Raw genomic sequence first — 21,138 nt, 5'->3', positions numbered from 1 at the left:
TGAGATGGTGAAAGGGGCTGCTGTACTTGGTACCTGGGAAAGGTAGGAGAGAAGTGGGGCAGGGGTGGTGAGGGTCTGAGAGAGCTGAGGCTGGTGGCATAGTGGGCTTTACTTGGTGAATGGTCTTTGCGACACTGCCAGTGTTGTCCAAGAGTCAGCTGTAGACGATGAGATTTCCTGAACTTCCTCCCTGCACAGGTGACCTACTGGATTGAAGGGGATGAGAACTCTTCTCAGGTCATAACGACAACAGCACCCACTGCCGAGCTCACTGGCTTATACCCATACTGCGACTACGAGATGAACATCTTCGCCTACAACGCTGTGGGTGCTGGACCCCGCTCCGAGATGGTCAGCTGTCGCACTCTGGAAGACTGTGAGTTGAGTCTGAGTAGCAGAGAACAATCTGACTGAGTGTCGTACACACAACCCAGAGGTTTCCAAGCGTTGTGACAGGGAAAAGGCAGGAGAGAAAGTTAACAACTTGCTCATCAGAATCAGAATTGGGTTTATTTATCACTGGCATGTGACATGAAATTTGTTAATTTAGCAGCAGCAGTTCAATATATAATCTAGCAGAGAGAATGATAATAATAATAATAAAATAAAAGTAGTAATAACAATAAACAAATCAATTACAGTATATGTATATTGAATAGATTTTTTAAAACGTGCAAAAACAGAAATTCTGTATATTTAAAAAAAAAAGTGAGGTAGTGTCCAAAGATTCAATGTCCATTTAGGAATGGGATGGCAGAGGGGAAGAAGCTGTTCCTGAATCGCTGAGTGTGTGCCTTCAGGCTTCTGTATCTCCTACCTGATGGTAACAGTGAGAAAAGGGCATGCCCTGGGTACTGGACGTCCTTAATAATGGACGCTGCCTTTCTGATACATGCCAAATCTCTTCAAACTCCTAATGAAGTCTAGCCACTGTCTTGCCACCTTTATAACGACATCGATATGTTGGGACCAGGTTAGATCCTCAGAGATCTTGATGCATGGAAATTTGAAGCTGCTCACTCTCTCCACTTCTGATCCCTCGATGAGGATTGGAATGTGTTCCTTCGTCTTACCCTTCCTGAAGTCCACAATCAGCTCTTTTGCCTTACTGATGTTGAGTGCCAGGTTGTTGCTGTGGCACCACTCCACTAGTTGGCATATCTCACTCCTGTACACCCTCTCACCACCACCTGAGATTCTACCAACAATGGTTGTATTGTCAGCAAATTTATAGATGGTATTTGAGCTATGCCTAGCTACACAACAGCGAGTAGAGCAGTGGGCTAAGCACACAGCCCTGAGGTGCGCCAGTGTTGATTGTCAGCGAGGAGAATATGTTATCATCTACTGGAGGCTGAATAATGACTGTGTACAGTTTTGGTTATCCTGTTATAGGAAACACATCACTAAAAGCTGGGAAAAGTTTACGAGATGGTTGCCTGGACTTGAGGGAGAGGTTGAGTACTCCTGGAGCATATGAGACTGAAGGGTGAGCTTATAGCGACATACAAGATCAGACGCTGCACAGAGGAAGGGAATCAAATGCTAGAGAGCACCGCTTTGACATGGGGGGGGGAGTATTTAAAAGGGACCTGAGGGGCAACTTCACACAGAGGCTGGGGAGTACGTGGAATGAGCTCAAACAGGTTTGCTAGCAACATGTAAAAGACAGGTTCATGATAGGAATATTTGCCGAATGAGATGAGCTTAGGTGGGCATCTTGGTCAGCATGGACAAGTTGGGCTGAATGGCCTGTGTGACTCTGACTGTTTTGGCCTGGAGAGTGGGGAACCTCCCCTACACTCTGGATAGAGATCCAGAACCCTTCACAACCACCTCCGTGGTTAGAGGGGCCTTGGATTAACATCACAAGGATTGGCTCCCAACAGCACTGGTGTATGTGGTGGGAGAGATGGAACAGGTACTCTCCCCTTCTCTCGGTATTGTACAAACACACGAGGGATATCAAAGATCAATCACCGCTCTGGTCTCTGCAGGATCAATGCTGGTCAGGGGCTTTCCTGCTTCACACCCCTACTCTCCCAGACTTCCTCCACCACATTGGGAATTATTCCTGAAGCTACCTCCACCTCCTGGCCCTACTAAGCCATACCCCACCACCTCACACCTGCTCCCATGGCCCTCTTTTCCTCTTTCTCCTCCTCCATCACCCTCTCCAAGCTGTCCCACCATGTAGAACTGCTCCTACCTCCTGTATCAAGCTGGTGCACGGCTCCACCAAACTGAGCTTGTGCCCCCTAACATTGTAAATCGTGTCCCCCACAACCCCCATTCCTCTCCCTTCTCCTACAAACCTATCGCCACCCCACCAGGGAGGAACATCTGTGAGGATTCATCCCTGGGTGCTTATATGAATTCTCTTTCCTCTTGTAGAAAAATCCAGGACAAGGGGGTCACTGTTCAAAAATGAGAAGTCATCTATTTGAGTTTTTTCTCTCTCTGAACATTGTGAATCTTTGGAACTTGCCCTCAATGGCTGGTGCAAGCCTTTGAATATTTTTAAGGTGGATAGATTCTTAATAAACAAGAGTATGGAATATGACTGAACAGCAGAGAATGGGAACAGGCTGTTCAGTCCAGCACCAACGATGCCAGTCAAACTAATCTCATCTACCTGCTTGCGATCTATATCACTCTGTTCCCTGCCTGTTCTGGTGTCTGTCAGAATGCTTCTTGAGTATTGGGATAGAGGGGACGTGGAGTTAAGGTTATAATCAAATCGGCCACAATCTTGTTAAATGGTGAGTGAGGCCTGAGGATTGAATGACGTTCTAATTTGCACCTTCCTGAGTGACTACACTTGGAGATCCATCACCTATGTAGGGCTGTCCGAGCTGTCCCAGAGGGCCCCTCTACCTCCTGTTTTAAACCCTGAACAAAACAGATCAGCTGACCCAACTTCCAGTGGCTGCTACCTCCTTCCTAGTTACATTGACCCATTCCCTTGCTCCTTCTCAAGGGAATGTTGTCAAGTTCAACGCTTTGGTTTTGTGCCCTCACTTTACATGCACATTGTGTCCAGTTCCTTGTTTTCCTTCCTCTCTATGTTTCTGTTTGCTTCCCTCCCGTAGCCCTCTCTCACTTCCCTCCTGTGAAGCTCTCCCACTTCCCTCCCGTACTCCTCTCCCACTTCCCTCCCGTACCCCTCTCTCACTTCCCTCCCGTACCCCTCTCTCGCTTCCCTCCTATACCCCTCTCCCGCTTCCCTCCCGTACCCCTCTCCCACTTCCCTCCCGTACCCCTCTCCCGCTTCCCTCCCGTACCCCTCTCTCGCTTCCCTCCCGTACCCCTCTCTCGCTTCCCTCCCGTACCCTCTCCCGCTTCCCTCCCGTACCCCTCTCTCGCTTCCCTCCCGTACCCCTCTCCCACTTCCCTCCCGTACCCCTCTCCCACTTCCCTCCCGTACCCCTCTCCCACTTCCCTCCCGTACCCCTCTCCCACTTTCCTCCCGTACCCCTCTCTCACTTCCCTCCTGTAGCCCTCTCCCACTTCCCTCCCGTACCCCTCTCCCACTTCCCTCCCGTACCCCTCTCCCACTTCCCTCCCGTACCCTCTCCCACTTCCCTCCCGTACCCTCTCCCGCTTCCCTCCCGTACCCCTCTCTCGCTTCCCTCCCGTAGCCCTCTCCCGCTTCCCTCCCGTACCCCTCTCCCGGACCCCTCTCCCACTTCCCTCCCGTACCCCTCTCCCACTTCCCTCCCGTACCCCTCTCCCGCTTCCCTCCCGTACCCCTCTCTCGCTTCCCTCCTGTAGCCCTCTCTCACTTCCCTCCTGTGAAGCTCTCCCACTTCCCTCCCGTACCCCTCTCTCGCTTCCCTCCCGTACCCCTCTCTCGCTTCCCTCCCGTACCCCTCTCCCGCTTCCCTCCCATACCCCTCTCCCACTTCCCTCCCGTACCCCTCTCCCACTTCCCTCCCGTACCCCTCTCCCGCTTCCCTCCCGTACCCCTCTCCCGCTTCCCTCCCGTACCCCTCTCCCACTTCCCTCCCGTACCCCTCTCCCACTTCCCTCCCGTACCCCTCTCTCGCTTCCCTCCCGTACCCCTCTCCCGCTTCCCTCCCGTACCCCTCTCTCACTTCCCTCCCGTACCCCTCTCTCACTTCCCTCCCGTAGCCCTCTCTCACTTCCCTCCTGTGAAGCTCTCCCACTTCCCTCCCGTACCCCTCTCCCACTTCCCTCCCGTACCCCTCTCTCGCTTCCCTCCCGTAGCCCTCTCTCACTTCCCTCCTGTGAAGCTCTCCCACTTCCCTCCCGTACCCCTCTCCCACTTCCCTCCCGTACCCCTCTCTCGCTTCCCTCCCGTACCCCTCTCCCACTTCCCTCCCGTACCCTCTCCCACTTCCCTCCCGTACCCCTCTCCCACTTCCCTCCCGTACCCTCTCCCACTTCCCTCCCGTACCCCTCTCCCACTTCCCTCCCGTACCCCTCTCCCGCTTCCCTCCCGTACCCCTCTCTCGCTTCCCTCCCGTACCCCTCTCCCGCTTCCCTCCCGTACCCCTCTCCCGCTTCCCTCCCGTACCCCTCTCCCGCTTCCCTCCCGTACCCCTCTCCCGCTTCCCTCCCGTACCCCTCTCCCACATCCCTCCCGTACCCCTCTCCCACTTCCCTCCCGTACCCCTCTCCCACTTCCCTCCCGTACCCCTCTCCCACTTCCCTCCCGTACCCCTCTCTCACTTCCCTCCCGTACCCCTCTCCCGCTTCCCTCCTGTGAAGCTCTCCCACTTCCCTCCCGTACCCCTCTCCCACTTCCCTCCCGTACCCCTCTCTCGCTTCCCTCCCGTACCCCTCTCCCACTTCCCTCCCTTACCCCTCTCTGGCTTCCCTCCCGTACACTCTCCCACTTCCCTCCCGTACCCCTCTCCCACTTCCCTCCCGTACCCCTCTCTCGCTTCCCTCCCGTACCCCTCTCCCGCTTCCCTCCCGTACCCCTCTCTCGCTTCCCTCCCGTACCCCTCTCCCGCTTCCCTCCCGTACCCCTCTCTCACTTCCCTCCCGTACCCCTCTCCCGCTTCCCTCCCGTACCCCTCTCCCGCTTCCCTCCCGTACCCCTCTCCCGCTTCCCTCCCGTACCCCTCTCTCGCTTCCCCCCCGTACCCCTCTCTCGCTTCCCTCCCGTACCCCTCTCCCGCTTCCCTCCCGTACCCCTCTCCCACTTCCCTCACGTACCCCTCTCCCACTTCCCTCCCGTACCCCTCTCTGGCTTCCCTCCCGTACCCTCTCCCACTTCCCTCCCGTACCCCTCTCTGGCTTCCCTCCCGTACCCTCTCCCACTTCCCTCCCGTACCCCTCTCCCACTTCCCTCCCGTACCCCTCTCTCACTTCCCTCCCGTAGCCCTCTCTCACTTCCCTCCTGTGAAGCTCTCCCACTTCCCTCCCGTACCCCTCTCCCACTTCCCTCCCGTACCCCTCTCTCGCTTCCCTCCCGTACCCCTCTCCCGCTTCCCTCCCGTACCCTCTCCCACTTCCCTCCCGTACCCCTCTCCCACTTCCCTCCCGTACCCTCTCCCACTTCCCTCCCGTACCCCTCTCCCACTTCCCTCCCGTACCCCTCTCCCACTTCCCTCCCGTACCCCTCTCTCGCTTCCCTCCCGTAGCCCTCTCCCACTTCCCTCCCGTACCCCTCTCCCACTTCCCTCCCGTACCCCTCTCCCACTTCCCTCCCGTACCCTCTCCCACTTCCCTCCCGTACCCCTCTCTCGCTTCCCTCCCGTACCCCTCTCCCGCTTCCCTCCCGTACCCCTCTCCCACTTCCCTCCCGTACCCCTCTCCCGCTTCCCTCCCGTACCCCTCTCCCGCTTCCCTCCCGTACCCCTCTCCCGCTTCCCTCCCGTACCCCTCTCCCGCTTCCCTCCCGTACCCCTCTCTCACTTCCCTCCTGTGAAGCTCTCCCACTTCCCTCCCGTACCCCTCTCCCACTTCCCTCCCGTACCCCTCTCTCGCTTCCCTCCCGTACCCCTCTCCCACTTCCCTGCCGTACCCCTCTCCCACTTCCCTCCCGTACCCCTCTCCCACTTCCCTCCCGTACCCCTCTCTCGCTTCCCTCCCGTACCCCTCTCCCGCTTCCCTCCCGTACCCCTCTCCCACTTCCCTCCCGTACCCCTCTCCCACTTCCCTCCCGTACCCCTCTCTCGCTTCCCTCCTGTAGCCCTCACTCACTTCCCTCCTGTGAAGCTCTCCCACTTCCCTCCCGTACCCCTCTCCCACTTCCCTCCCGTACCCCTCTCCCGCTTCCCTCCCGTACCCCTCTCCCACTTCCCTCCCGTACCCTCTCCCACTTCCCTCCCGTACCCCTCTCCCACTTCCCTCCCGTACCCCTCTCCCGCTTCCCTCCCGTACCCCTCTCTCGCTTCCCTCCCGTACCCCTCTCCCGCTTCCCTCCCGTACCCCTCTCCCGCTTCCCTCCCGTACCCCTCTCCCACTTCCCTCCCGTACCCCTCTCCCGCTTCCCTCCCGTACCCCTCTCCCGCTTCCCTCCCGTACCCCTCTCCCGCTTCCCTCCCGTACCCCTCTCCCACATCCCTCCCGTACCCCTCTCCCACTTCCCTCCCGTACCCCTCTCCCACTTCCCTCCCGTACCCCTCTCCCACTTCCCTACCGTACCCCTCTCCCACTTCCCTCCCGTACCCCTCTCCCACTTCCCTCCCGTACCCCTCTCCCGCTTCCCTCCTGTGAAGCTCTCCCACTTCCCTCCCGTACCCCTCTCCCACTTCCCTCCCGTACCCCTCTCCCGCTTCCCTCCCGTACCCCTCTCCCGCTTCCCTCCCGTACCCCTCTCCCGCTTCCCTCCCGTACCCCTCTCCCACTTCCCTCCCGTACCCCTCTCCCGCTTCCCTCCTGTGAAGCTCTCCCACTTCCCTCCCGTACCCCTCTCCCACTTCCCTCCCGTACCCCTCTCTCGCTTCCCTCCCGTACCCCTCTCCCGCTTCCCTCCCGTACCCCTCTCTGGCTTCCCTCCCGTACCCTCTCCCACTTCCCTCCCGTACCCCTCTCCCACTTCCCTCCCGTACCCCTCTCTCGCTTCCCTCCCGTACCCCTCTCCCGCTTCCCTCCCGTACCCCTCTCTCGCTTCCCTCCCGTACCCCTCTCCCGCTTCCCTCCCGTACCCCTCTCTCACTTCCCTCCCGTACCCCTCTCCCGCTTCCCTCCCGTACCCCTCTCCCGCTTCCCTCCCGTACCCCTCTCCCGCTTCCCTCCCGTACCCCTCTCTCGCTTCCCCCCCGTACCCCTCTCTCGCTTCCCTCCCGTACCCCTCTCCCGCTTCCCTCCCGTACCCCTCTCCCACTTCCCTCACGTACCCCTCTCCCACTTCCCTCCCGTACCCCTCTCTGGCTTCCCTCCCGTACCCTCTCCCACTTCCCTCCCGTACCCCTCTCTGGCTTCCCTCCCGTACCCTCTCCCACTTCCCTCCCGTACCCCTCTCCCCCTTCCCTCCCGTACCCCTCTCTCACTTCCCTCCCGTAGCCCTCTCTCACTTCCCTCCTGTGAAGCTCTCCCACTTCCCTCCCGTACCCCTCTCCCACTTCCCTCCCGTACCCCTCTCTCGCTTCCCTCCCGTACCCCTCTCCCGCGTCCCTCCCGTACCCTCTCCCGCTTCCCTCCCGTACCCCTCTCCCACTTCCCTCCCGTACCCTCTCCCACTTCCCTCCCGTACCCCTCTCCCACTTCCCTCCCGTACCCCTCTCTCGCTTCCCTCCCGTACCCCTCTCCCGCTTCCCTCCCGTACCCCTCTCCCACTTCCCTCCCGTACCCCTCTCCCACTTCCCTCCCGTACCCCTCTCCCGCTTCCCTCCTGTGAAGCTCTCCCACTTCCCTCCCGTACCCCTCTCCCACTTCCCTCCCGTACCCCTCTCTCGCTTCCCTCCCGTACCCCTCTCCCGCTTCCCTCCCGTACCCCTCTCTGGCTTCCCTCCCGTACCCTCTCCCACTTCCCTCCCGTACCCCTCTCCCACTTCCCTCCCGTACCCCTCTCTCGCTTCCCTCCCGTACCCCTCTCCCGCTTCCCTCCCGTACCCCTCTCTCGCTTCCCTCCCGTACCCCTCTCCCGCTTCCCTCCCGTACCCCTCTCTCACTTCCCTCCCGTACCCCTCTCCCGCTTCCCTCCCGTACCCCTCTCCCGCTTCCCTCCCGTACCCCTCTCCCGCTTCCCTCCCGTACCCCTCTCCCGCTTCCCTCCCGTACCCCTCTCCCGCTTCCCTCCCGTACCCCTCTCTCGCTTCCCCCCCGTACCCCTCTCTCGCTTCCCTCCCGTACCCCTCTCCCGCTTCCCTCCCGTACCCCTCTCCCACTTCCCTCACGTACCCCTCTCCCACTTCCCTCCCGTACCCCTCTCTGGCTTCCCTCCCGTACCCTCTCCCACTTCCCTCCCGTACCCCTCTCTGGCTTCCCTCCCGTACCCTCTCCCACTTCCCTCCCGTACCCCTCTCCCACTTCCCTCCCGTACCCCTCTCTCACTTCCCTCCCGTAGCCCTCTCTCACTTCCCTCCTGTGAAGCTCTCCCACTTCCCTCCCGTACCCCTCTCCCACTTCCCTCCCGTACCCCTCTCTCGCTTCCCTCCCGTACCCCTCTCCCGCTTCCCTCCCGTACCCTCTCCCGCTTCCCTCCCGTACCCCTCTCCCACTTCCCTCCCGTACCCTCTCCCACTTCCCTCCCGTACCCCTCTCCCACTTCCCTCCCGTACCCCTCTCTCGCTTCCCTCCCGTACCCCTCTCTCGCTTCCCTCCCGTAGCCCTCTCCCACTTCCCTCCCGTACCCCTCTCCCACTTCCCTCCCGTACCCCTCTCCCACTTCCCTCCCGTACCCTCTCCCACTTCCCTCCCGTACCCCTCTCTCGCTTCCCTCCCGTACCCCTCTCCCGCTTCCCTCCCGTACCCCTCTCCCACTTCCCTCCCGTACCCCTCTCCCGCTTCCCTCCCGTACCCCTCTCCCGCTTCCCTCCCGTACCCCTCTCCCGCTTCCCTCCCGTACCCCTCTCTCACTTCCCTCCTGTGAAGCTCTCCCACTTCCCTCCCGTACCCCTCTCCCACTTCCCTCCCGTACCCCTCTCTCGCTTCCCTCCCGTACCCCTCTCCCACTTCCCTGCCGTACCCCTCTCCCACTTCCCTCCCGTACCCCTCTCCCACTTCCCTCCCGTACCCCTCTCTCGCTTCCCTCCCGTACCCCTCTCCCGCTTCCCTCCCGTACCCCTCTCCCACTTCCCTCCCGTACCCCTCTTCCACTTCCCTCCCGTACCCCTCTCTCGCTTCCCTCCTGTAGCCCTCTCTCACTTCCCTCCTGTGAAGCTCTCCCACTTCCCTCCCGTACCCCTCTCCCACTTCCCTCCCGTACCCCTCTCCCGCTTCCCTCCCGTACCCCTCTCCCACTTTCCTCCCGTACCCTCTCCCACTTCCCTCCCGTACCCCTCTCCCACTTCCCTCCCGTACCCCTCTTTCACTTCCCTCCCGTACCCCTCTCTCGCTTCCCTCCCGTACCCCTCTCTCGCTTCCCTCCCGTACCCCTCTCTCACTTCCCTCCTGTGAAGCTCTCCCACTTCCCTCCCGTACCCCTCTCCCACTTCCCTCCCGTACCCCTCTCCCACTTCCCTCCCGTACCCCTCTCTCGCTTCCCTCCCGTACCCCTCTCCCGCTTCCCTCCCGTACCCCTCTCCCACTTCCCTCCCGTACCCCTCTCTCGCTTCCCTCCCGTACCCCTCTCTCGCTTCCCTCCCGTACCCCTCTCCCACTTCCCTCCCGTACCCCTCTCCCACTTCCCTCCCGTACCCCTCTCCCACTTCCCTCCCGTACCCCTCTCCCACTTCCCTCCCGTACCCCTCTCTCGCTTCCCTCCCGTACCCCTCTCCCGCTTCCCTCCCGTACCCCTCTCCCACTTCCCTCCCGTACCCCTCTCCCACTTCCCTCCCGTACCCCTCTCCCGCTTCCCTCCCGTACCCCTCTCCCGCTTCCCTCCCGTACCCCTCTCTCACTTCCCTCCTGTGAAGCTCTCCCACTTCCCTCCCGTACCCCTCTCCCACTTCCCTCCCGTACCCCTCTCTCGCTTCCCTCCCGTACCCCTCTCCCACTTCCCTCCCGTACCCCTCTCCCACTTCCCTCCCGTACCCCTCTCCCACTTCCCTCCCGTACCCCTCTCTCGCTTCCCTCCCGTACCCCTCTCCCGCTTCCCTCCCGTACCCCTCTCCCACTTCCCTCCCGTACCCCTCTCCCACTTCCCTCCCGTACCCCTCTCCCACTTCCCTCCCGTACCCCTCTCTCGCTTCCCTCCTGTAGCCCTCTCTCACTTCCCTCCTGTGAAGCTCTCCCACTTCCCTCCCGTACCCCTCTCCCACTTCCCTCCCGTACCCCTCTCCCGCTTCCCTCCCGTACCCCTCTCCCACTTTCCTCCCGTACCCTCTCCCACTTCCCTCCCGTACCCCTCTCTCGCTTCCCTCCCGTACCCCTCTCCCACTTCCCTCCCGTACCCCTCTTTCACTTCCCTCCCGTACCCCTCTCTCGCTTCCCTCCCGTACCCCTCTCCCGCTTCCCTCCCGTACCCCTCTCTCACTTCCCTCCTGTGAAGCTCTCCCACTTCCCTCCCGTACCCCTCTCCCACTTCCCTCCCGTACCCCTCTCTCGCTTCCCTCCCGTACCCCTCTCCCACTTCCCTCCCGTACCCCTCTCTCGCTTCCCTCCCGTACCCCTCTCCCGCTTCCCTCCCGTACCCCTCTCCCACTTCCCTCCCGTACCCCTCTCCCACTTCCCTCCCGTACCCCTCTCTCGCTTCCCTCCTGTAGCCCTCTCTCACTTCCCTCCTGTGAAGCTCTCCCACTTCCCTCCCGTACCCCTCTCCCACTTCCCTCCCGTACCCCTCTCCCGCTTCCCTCCCGTACCCCTCTCCCACTTCCCTCCCGTACCCCTCTCCCACTTCCCTCCCGTACCCCTCTCCCACTTCCCTCCCGTACCCCTCTCCTTCGCTTCCCTCCCGTACCCCTCTCTCCTCCCGCCCCTACCCCTCTCCCCTTCCCTCCCGTACCCCTCTCCCGCTTCCCTCCCGTACCCCTCTCCCGCTTCCCTCCCGTACCCCTCTCCCGCTTCCCTCCCGTACCCCTCTCCCGCTTCCCTCCCGTACCCCTCTCTCGCTTCCTCCCGACCCCTCTCCCGCTTCCCTCCCGTACCCCTCTCTCACTTCCCTCCTGTGAAGCTCTCCCACTTCCCTCCCGTACCCCTCTCCCACTTCCCTCCCGTACCCCTCTCTCGCTTCCCTCCCGTACCCCTCTCCCACTTCCCTCCCGTACCCCTCTCTCGCTTCCCTCCCGTACCCCTCTCCCGCTTCCCTCCCGTACCCCTCTCCCACTTCCCTCCCGTACCCCTCTCCCACTTCCCTCCCGTACCCCTCTCTCGCTTCCCTCCTGTAGCCCTCTCTCACTTCCCTCCTGTGAAGCTCTCCCACTTCCCTCCCGTACCCCTCTCCCACTTCCCTCCCGTACCCCTCTCTCGCTTCCCTCCCGTACCCCTCTCCCACTTCCCTCCCGTACCCCTCTCCCACTTCCCTCCCGTACCCTCTCCCACTTCCCTCCCGTACCCCTCTCTCGCTTCCCTCCCGTACCCCTCTCCCGCTTCCCTCCCGTACCCCTCTCCCACTTCCCTCCCGTACCCCTCTCCCGCTTCCCTCCCGTACCCCTCTCCCGCTTCCCTCCCGTACCCCTCTCCCACTTCCCTCCCGTACCCCTCTCCCACTTCCCTCCCGTACCCCTCTCTCGCTTCCCTCCTGTAGCCCTCTCTCACTTCCCTCCTGTGAAGCTCTCCCACTTCCCTCCCGTACCCCTCTCCCACTTCCCTCCCGTACCCCTCTCTCGCTTCCCTCCCGTACCCCTCTCCCACTTCCCTCCCGTACCCCTCTCCCACTTCCCTCCCGTACCCTCTCCCACTTCCCTCCCGTACCCCTCTCTCGCTTCCCTCCCGTACCCCTCTCCCGCTTCCCTCCCGTACCCCTCTCCCACTTCCCTCCCGTACCCCTCTCCCGCTTCCCTCCCGTACCCCTCTCCCGCTTCCCTCCCGTACCCCTCTCTCACTTCCCTCCTGTGAAGCTCTCCCACTTCCCTCCCGTACCCCTCTCCCACTTCCCTCCCGTACCCCTCTCTCGCTTCCCTCCCGTACCCCTCTCCCACTTCCCTGCCGTACCCCTCTCCCACTTCCCTCCCGTACCCCTCTCCCACTTCCCTCCCGTACCCCTCTCTCGCTTTCCTCCCGTACCCCTCTCCCGCTTCCCTCCCGTACCCCTCTCCCACTTCCCTCCCGTACCCCTCTCCCACTTCCCTCCCGTACCCCTCTCTCGCTTCCCTCCTGTAGCCCTCTCTCACTTCCCTCCTGTGAAGCTCTCCCACTTCCCTCCCGTACCCCTCTCCCGCTTCCCTCCCGTACCCCTCTCCCACTTTCCTCCCGTACCCTCTCCCACTTCCCTCCCGTACCCCTCTCTCGTTTCCCTCCCGTACCCCTCTCCCACTTCCCTCCCGTACCCCTCTTTCACTTCCCTCCCGTACCCCTCTCTCGCTTCCCTCCCGTACCCCTCTCCCGCTTCCCTCCCGTACCCCTCTCTCACTTCCCTCCTGTGAAGCTCTCCCACTTCCCTCCCGTACCCCTCTCCCACTTCCCTCCCGTACCCCTCTCTCGCTTCCCTACCGTACCCCTCTCCCACTTCCCTGCCGTACCCCTCTCCCACTTCCCTCCCGTACCCCTCTCCCACTTCCCTCCCGTACCCCTCTCTCGCTTCCCTCCCGTACCCCTCTCCCGCTTCCCTCCCGTACCCCTCTCCCACTTCCCTCCCGTACCCCTCTCCCACTTCCCTCCCGTACCCCTCTCTCTCTTCCCTCCTGTAGTCCCTCCTGTGAAGCTCTCCCACTTCCCTCCCGTACCCCTCTCCCACTTCCCTCCCGTACCCCTCTCCCGCTTCCCTCCCGTACCCCTCTCCCACTTTCCTCCCGTACCCTCTCCCACTTCCCTCCCGTACCCCTCTCTCGCTTCCCTCCCGTACCCCTCTCCCACTTCCCTCCCGTACCCCTCTTTCACTTCCCTCCCGTACCCCTCTCTCGCTTCCCTCCCGTACCCCTCTCTCGCTTCCCTCCCGTACCCCTCTCCCGCTTCCCTCCCGTACCCCTCTCCCGCTTCCCTCCCGTACCCCTCTCCCGCTTCCCTCCCGTACCCCTCTCCCACTTCCCTCCCGTACCCCTCTCCCACTTCCCTCCCGTACCCCTCTTTCACTTCCCTCCCGTACCCCTCTTTCACTTCCCTCCCGTACCCCTCTCCCGCTTCCCTCCCGTACCCCTCTTTCACTTCCCTCCCGTACCCCTCTTTCACTTCCGACCCGTACCCCTCTCCCACTTCCCTCCCGTACCCTCTCCCACTTCCCTCCCGTACCCCTCTCCCGCTTCCCTCCTGTACCCCTCTCCCGCTTCCCTCCCGTACCCCTCTCCCGCTTCCCTCCCGTACCCCTCTCCCGCTTCCCTCCCGTACCCCTCTTTCACTTCCCTCCCGTACCCCTCTTTCACTTCCCTCCCGTACCCCTCTCCCACTTCCCTCCCGTACCCCTCTCCCACTTCCCTCCCGTACCCCTCTCCCGCTTCCCTCCCGTACCCCTCTTTCACTTCCCTCCTGTACCCCTCTTTCACTTCCCTCCCGTACCCCTCTCCCGCTTCCCTCCCGTACCCCTCTCCCACTTCCCTCCTGATTTCCTCTTTGCCTCACTCCCGTTTCCCTCTCTCCCTCTCTTCCCCCTCTCTCTCTCTCCCTCCCAAGCCCTTCCCTGTCTCCTGCTCCCTCAGTCTGCCGCCTGCTGACAGTCAGAGATGTGCGTCCTTGAAACGGGAAAAGCACCTGGGGCAATGAGGCAGCCTTGACTGCTGTGAAGTCATCAACTTCAGACAGAGGGATGGGAAAGAGGGCAGGGGACGATAGACAGAGTAACTTTGTGTAAAAATAAATAAATAAATAAACACAACACAGATGCCTAAAAGTCAAATGATGGCTAACATCAATCAAACACGTAAAAGGTGTAGATGGAGTTTGAGAGTGAGTGTGGAATCTGGGGCAGTCAGTGTGAATCACAGAGGCAGGGAGAGGTGTCTTTCTCCGTCACTCAGCAGATCACACAGCCCCGAGGGAACCCCCAGTGACTCGATGACCACCTATTGGCAATGGGTTTTGAATCTACTGCCTCTCTCTCGACGACGGTGTTGACTGCCAGTTCCAAAGTGATGGGACGGTGTTTGGGAAGGGGGAGGAGGACCCATGTGAGGCTTTGGATGCTGGTGTGGGCACCGGGCCAGGAACTGGAGCTGCAGTTTTCCCGAATGCCCTGCCATCGCTCTTCCGGTGAGGTATGAGGAGATCTCACCCCACGTCCTTGTCCTCTCTCCTTCAGTACCCAACGAGCCGGGACGGTTGGCATTCAACGTCATTTCACCCACGGTGACACAGCTGAGCTGGGCTGAACCATCAGAGACCAATGGAGAGATTGTGGAGTATGAGGTGACCTACACGGTGGTGACCGAGGAAAACAGTGAGTACCTCACAGCACTGCTTCAGACATCACTCCCCCAGCCCACTTCATTGTACATCTCAGCCCTGTCCCATGCCCAGCCACCAGCCCTGACTCCATGGAGATGCATGAGATCCTGCAGATGCTGGAAATCCGGAGCAACACACACAAAACCCTGGATGCGTGTTTTTTCCCCTCAGGTTGGGTGAGACTAGAAGTAGAGGCCATAGGTGTAGGATGGAAGGTGAAGTACTTAATGGGATTATGAGAGGGGCTTCTTTGCTCAAGTGCAGGTGTGGGAAAATCTGCCGGTGTAAGTGATAGATGCAGGTTCAATTGTAACATTTCAATGAAGAGAAGATGAGATGGGTGGGGGTTTGGAGGGAGATGGTCTGGGTGCTGCTTGACATAACTTCAGCATGGGCTGAAGGGCCTTCTGTGCTCCGCCATGTATGCTGCCTGATCCGCTGTGTTCCTCCAGTGTTTTGTGTTCGTGTGTGTTAAGCCGTGGCTTCATTTTCTGATACCAGCAGGTGTCCCACACCAAACCGCCTCCTGGTTGTGAGTCACTGTGAGCCCAGGGTCCAGTGTCCCTGTCGCGGTGAAGATCCTGCGCTTGGAGCGGGTGGGCTGAATCCCTGGACCATGTAGCGATCTCTGGTTTTCCCCGCCTGTGGCGGACCGGAGGGGCGAGTAGGGTGTTTGCGTCACTGACAGATCTTCTCACCCACTACTCTACTCTTCACTCACAGAACCCATAGGACCCACGAAGACGGTGAAGATCAATAAGCCGAAGAAGAGGACAGTGATGATAGAGAACCTGAAGGAAGAACAACCGTATCGATACACAGTTCGGGCCAGGAACGGGGCTGGCTGGGGACCTATCCGCGAAGCCACCATGAACCTCTCAACCCAACCAAAGCGACCCATGTCCAGTGAGTGAGACCGCATGTAGTTAGGCAGAGCCCAGGGCAGCCCGAGAGTTAGGCCAGCTTGCCCAGCACCCTCCTCCCGACACCCTGCAACAGCATGAGCTTGACGCAGGATCCTGGGATGAGGTCAAAGGACTAGGACGTCCATACTGTGCACGTCTCTTACCCAGGGCCCTGCAAACCAGTTAAGGAGACGTGAACACGTCTCTTCCAAGTGTGTTGAAGATGAAGTCCCAATGGGCACCGGGAGCTGGGGTGTCAGCACTGATGCACGTCAGTGTCCGAGAGACTCCTAAATCTCTTCAGCACAGCCCCGTGCCACGTGTCTCATGGTCTGTGTATGAAACAGCTCATGCTGGCTGGTCAGGGTCAAGTGGACATGCCTGCCAATATGCTGTGGCCATCTGCTCAGCCCCAGACATCCACCCACAGTTGTACCCACACTGTGCCAGTACAGGGAGTCGACTGGGGTTGCTACAGATACTGGGTCCAGCTCCTTGCAGGGGTGGTATCACGGAGGTCTCCCCCCGTCCCACAACTGTGCAGCCCCAAGGTGTGGGTTTACCCGGGGTATTCCGATTTCCTCTCATACCCCAGGGATGTGCAGATTAGTAGATGAATTAGCTGCTGTGAATTGCCCCTGTTCTGTCAGTGAGGGGGAAGTTTTCGGGAATGCAGCGAGAGAGAATAAGTTACAGCGAAGTAGATGAATGATATTTCTCTGTGAACCAGAATAGATTAATAGGCTGAATAGCCTCCTGCTATGGCATGAGAAGCAGTGTGAGTTGCCCTGTTGAATGTCTGTGCTGGTGTACTCTGGGGCTGCATTTAATTATCTCCCTGTCACCCTCAGTTCCCATCATCCCAGATATCCCCATCATTGACGCCGAGGCACAAGATGAGTATGAGAACTTCCTGATGTACAGCCAGGACGTCATGCGGTCTCCTCGGCCCAGCACTTCAGAAGATACAGGTAGGATTTTGAACTGTGGCAGCTGACGCACACTGGTGACACAGAGACTAAGAGTGGTCTTAAACCATCTCATAGCTGGGTTTGCAGTGCCTTGCCTACCCATGAATATAATTCTGGAGAGAGTAGTGTTGTGATCTATTCAGTGTATGGGCTCTCCATCGCAGGTTCCTGATGATTGCTACCCATACCTTCTAAATCCTCTTCTTTTAGGGGGATGTTTTTATATTTACATAAATGTATATGTTTTCTATACACTCACATATTATATTAATATTGTTTAAAACATATTAAAGTCACAGTAGCAAGAAATAATTCCATATAGGCTGTTTCACATCCATAAGTTTGCACAGTTAGTCACATTAGTTGCTGATACCACAGACAGCCAGGGCGGGTGTTAATCACCAACGCCAACACCATCGGAGATCTCAGAGCAATCCTCCCGTGAACGCACGAAGATGGACATTACTTTCTCCAGTTGGTCACTTGTTAGTGAAGTCTCCGGTCTGAAGACAGCCTTTCCATGTGTTGCTCATAAGGTCCAGCATTCCTGGTCACACACAGTTTCCCGAAGTCTCCCTCGTGTGCAGATTGAGCCCCCCCCCCACCATGAGCTGCATTTCTCATGTGTGAAACTCAGCATGTGGGAGAGCTCTGTCTCTGGAAAATGGTTCCACGTCTTTCCTTGCAAGGACATTAGCTTCCTCACCATCATTGCATTCTGCTGTGGTTGCCACTTTCACCCATGGTGCTGGTCCAGTCTGTGGCCCTGCTTTTCTTTTACTGATGGTGGCACAACCCGTTAACTGTCTTGCAGCCAGCTAGCTTGGAAAGCTGTCCCCAGACTTCTCATCTCCCTGCCTGCCCTCTTTAGAACCCAGCTCACCTCTCACCTCTCCTGCTCCTGCCTGGGAATGCTCTTCTGCCGGATGGTGGTAAAAGTCACAGTATTTTCCTACCTCAGGAGTGGCTCCACATTTTCTCCTGCACACTTGCTGAGCTAATATTTCTTCAACCCACAATCTTTGCCTCAGCGGAGATCAGTCAAGCTCCCATTTACAGGTGTTCTAGGTGCCAGTTTTCAGGTGAGCTGAATGGATAGGAGAGTCAAAAGCCAGAGATTACTGCCCGAGGTCTTGGCCCCCGTAGCTATGTGTGTTAAACCCATATTCTAAAGCATCAGTGTCTGCATTATCAACATTAACTTGTGTTACAGTAGTTCCAATCCATTTGGCGATTTTACACGCGCGGAAATCTGCGGATGCTGGAGATCCAAAGCAACGCACACAAAATGCTGGAGGAGCTCAGCAGGCCAGGCAGCGTGTATAGAAAAGAGGAAACAGTTGAGATTTCAGGCCGAGGCCCTTCATCAGGCGAGCAGAGACCTTCCTTCAGGACCTTCTGCCTGGCCTGCTGAGTTCCGCCAGCATTTTGTGTGTATTGTGTTTAACAGTTTGCTAGATTTATCTCCCTAAGGCATAATTGATTGAACGTGATGCCTTCCTAACTGAGGCCTGGGAAAGTGCTATGGAAGCCGTTGTTTTCTTTTGTGCTTCCGGCTTCCTTCTCTGGGATTGGGTGTGTTATCCTGACGGAGGAGAGAATGGAACCTGCTGGGAGCATGAGTTGGAGCACATACCCTCTGATTCTAAACTCATGAATTAATCATTATCCATGATCTTGTCTTAGAGAGCTGTGCCTCCTCTCCTCATGCCTGATGTTGATTCTGAACTGACAACTTCTGTGTGGGACAGTTTGAGCCTATGCTGCTGGCAGGATTTTAAGCTGGTGTTTGTCATTCCTACTCCTGTGGAGCTCACTGTTGCCTTTAAGCTTTCTCTCAGCTGCTTCCTTCCACTGGTGAAACTGACAGCCTTTCCTTTCCTTTCCTTTCCCCCTGCATCCCAGCCTAGTCCGGAGTTTTTGCTGTGCATTGTTCCCAGAATCTGAAGCTTCCTCACGTGAGTCAGTGACCAGAACAAGACATGGTACACAGGGAGTGGACTGATCACACCCTGTCTTGTACACGATTGTTTATTGAGAGCGTGGTGTTTGGTGATTGGACACTCCATTTGGGAGTCTTCAAAAACCTCTGGGAACACTGCCTCATCTTCAGCTGCTTCAGCACTGTCCATGGAGTTTGCCGTCTAAACCATCTGCATGGCCCAAGCTGGTAATATCTGCAAATCTGCACAGATTGCACCACCTTTCTGAAGGTAACACACTGACATCATTAGGCTCAACATTGAGCCCTGGGATCCATACTGCTCACTTGCTCCAAACTCAGGAATATTCCTCTAAAGCATTTCCACCGTCCCCTTGTCTGCTCAGTTTTTATCTCCTGAATCCTGCATAACTTTAAACTTTAAATTATAGTCTTAGCAACATTGTGTCCCAGGTTTTGTCAGTGGGGGAGTTGTTTCCTCCAAGGATTTAAGAGGCTTCAGAACCAGAATCCAATTCTTCATCAGTGTCTTGTATGGATGGTGTGAAATTTGTTGTTTGGCTGCAGCAGTACAAATACAAAGACATACAATTACTGTGTTAGTATTGCTGCTATTGGTCAGGTAGCTGATGCTGTCTGCTCCCTCCTGCGGTAACTCCTTGCGATCAGAATCATCGATCCCGTTCATGCGCACAGTCCTGAGCATTCTGCTACCTGGGTTTGCTTCCCTTGCCCCTAGTGTCAGGGTGGGAGGCAAGGAATTGAAGAGCGAGTCAGTGAGTGTGAAGCTGCAGGAGCCCAGCGCAGTGAGCAGAGGTAGGAGCGGACCAGCGGGACTGCTCTGGGATGGGTTGAAAGGCCGCCTTTGTCCAGTAGGAAGCAGGTATCAGTGAGCGTGTGCTGTACAGTGCTGGGCTGCCTCCCGTCGGATGTAGGTAGGGCTCACGGGTGTGAAGCGCCACTGATGCACTGAATACCAACACGAGTCATTAACTTGTTCTGAAAGGCTCCAAATGGAAGCACGTCCGACTCCTGGGGGATGGTTTCGATTTGAGGAAGGTAACCTGGAAACTACCGGTGGAAGTGATACCCCGCCTTTCCACTGGCTCTTCCCTGACGTGTGCTTCCTCAGACATGGAGAGCCTCCTCTCCGAAGACCCTGAGTGTTTGGACAACACGCACAGGAGAGCAGCACCCCAGCCAGAGAAAGGTCAAGGTGAAGATCTCTCAGTGCTTCTCTCTCTAATATCCTTCTGTTTCTGAGCAACCTGTTCAATGGCCCGAGCAATGAGCTCACAGACTGTGCCGGTGAACTAAGGGCATCAAGACATGGTAGTGTAGCGGTTAGTGTAGCGCTGTTAGCACCAGCAACTCAGGTTCAATTCTACCCATGGCTGTATGTTCTCCCAATGTCCACATGGTTTTTCTCCAGGTGCTGTTGTTTCCTCCCACGTTCCAAAGACAGGGGGGTTCGTAATGTTGCGTACCCCGTAACTGGGTTGCCAAACCAGCAGAAATGGATCACTCAGTTGGAGTCTGGATTACTAGAACTAAGAAAGTTTTATTAAAGAAACAAGCAACACAGTACTCTAATCAAAAGGATAATGAATGCAACAGTTCAGCAATGATAAACACACATGTACACAGAATTAAGATAACAGGATCAATCAAGCTCTATCGTTGTCTAGGGGTAAATGACCAGTTTCAAAGTGATGCAAAGTTCAGTTCAATTTAGTTCAGTTCAGTTCGCAGTAATCGCTGCCGTGGTGATGGACAGTGGGGGGAAGGAGAGAGAGAGCAAAAACGAATGAATATTCAAGGCTTCCAGACAGACCTTCGCAGTCAGCTTTCGGGCGAGTCCTTTGTGATGTCATCTGAGGTCACCGACCGTGACCCCTCCGTTTCCAGATACAATCATTTCCGTGCGCTGAACCTGGCACCCAGGCAAGGGTGGACACACACCAGGTTCCCGCCGATCGTGCCTTTCCACCCTGTGCGTTTATGGCCCGGTACTTCCCACCAACTTGTGAGAGACGCACCGCTTCCAGGGTCTCGTTACCTCGGGTGTCGTGTGTGTCCTGCCTTAGCGAACCTGTCCCTTTTTATCCCCCTGCTGGGGTATCGCCTGTCCATCACTTCAAACAGTTCAGGGTTCAAAGGGGGAGCCGCTCTTGACAGCTCCCTCCTTCTGTTACTCTCTCTCCCATCCCTTCATTACACATCTCCAAATGCTGCTCCATTGTTTTCCTTATCTCTCTCTCTCCTGAAGACAGGTGGCAGACCAACTGCTGATCACACAGGACAGCTAACATCTTAATCTATGTGTATTCTTGTCACAGTAAGTACATTGGTCACAAGGGTGTAGTTGAGCAGTGCAGACTTGGAAGGATGTCTCCAATCATTAAAAAAGGAACATGGAGCTGCACGAAGAGAGGGTCGGGGTTGATTGTGTAGGCTGAGGGTCAGCAGCCTGCTGTATGTCATGCCATGGCCAGGGAACCCAATCACCACACACAGTGACTGGTACCCTGAGTCACCTGGCAGGGAAGCAGACCTTGCCTCTCTGAACATAAATGACAGACACTTCCAGTTCATCGCTGTGCTCCAGGGCTTTGTGCTAAGCCACCTTGAACTCCCCCTGCCATGTGGCAAGAGGTGTGTAAGTGACGGTGGACAGGAGAGGGAGAGAGTAGTTACAGGCTGCAGACAGGGCCATCAGTCAGAATCACATCAGGATCTCGTAGCCATGTTGTTGGGAGTGTCAGAC

The 21,138-nt window shown here is 57.9% G+C and overlaps 1 protein-coding gene across 6 annotated transcripts in view; it reads left to right on the top strand.

Annotated features, from left to right (window-relative positions):
• Window positions 1–21,138, top strand: part of itgb4 (integrin, beta 4) — a 181,908-nt gene that overhangs the window by 138,618 nt on the left and 22,152 nt on the right. For all 6 annotated transcript variants that reach the window (XM_063030905.1, XM_063030903.1, XM_063030899.1 and 3 more), the window contains exons 31-34: window positions 199–376; window positions 14,408–14,545; window positions 15,277–15,459; window positions 16,310–16,429. In XM_063030905.1, the coding sequence (XP_062886975.1) occupies window positions 199–376; window positions 14,408–14,545; window positions 15,277–15,459; window positions 16,310–16,429 (619 nt within the window). The remainder of the gene's footprint in view (window positions 1–198; window positions 377–14,407; window positions 14,546–15,276; window positions 15,460–16,309; window positions 16,430–21,138) is intronic.

This window comes from Mobula hypostoma, chromosome 22 (assembly GCF_963921235.1).
Source record: "Mobula hypostoma chromosome 22, sMobHyp1.1, whole genome shotgun sequence".
Classification (NCBI taxonomy): Eukaryota; Metazoa; Chordata; class Chondrichthyes; order Myliobatiformes; family Myliobatidae; genus Mobula; species Mobula hypostoma.
The sequence above is the reverse complement of the archived record's forward strand: the minus strand, read 5'-3'. Positions and strand labels throughout refer to the sequence as shown.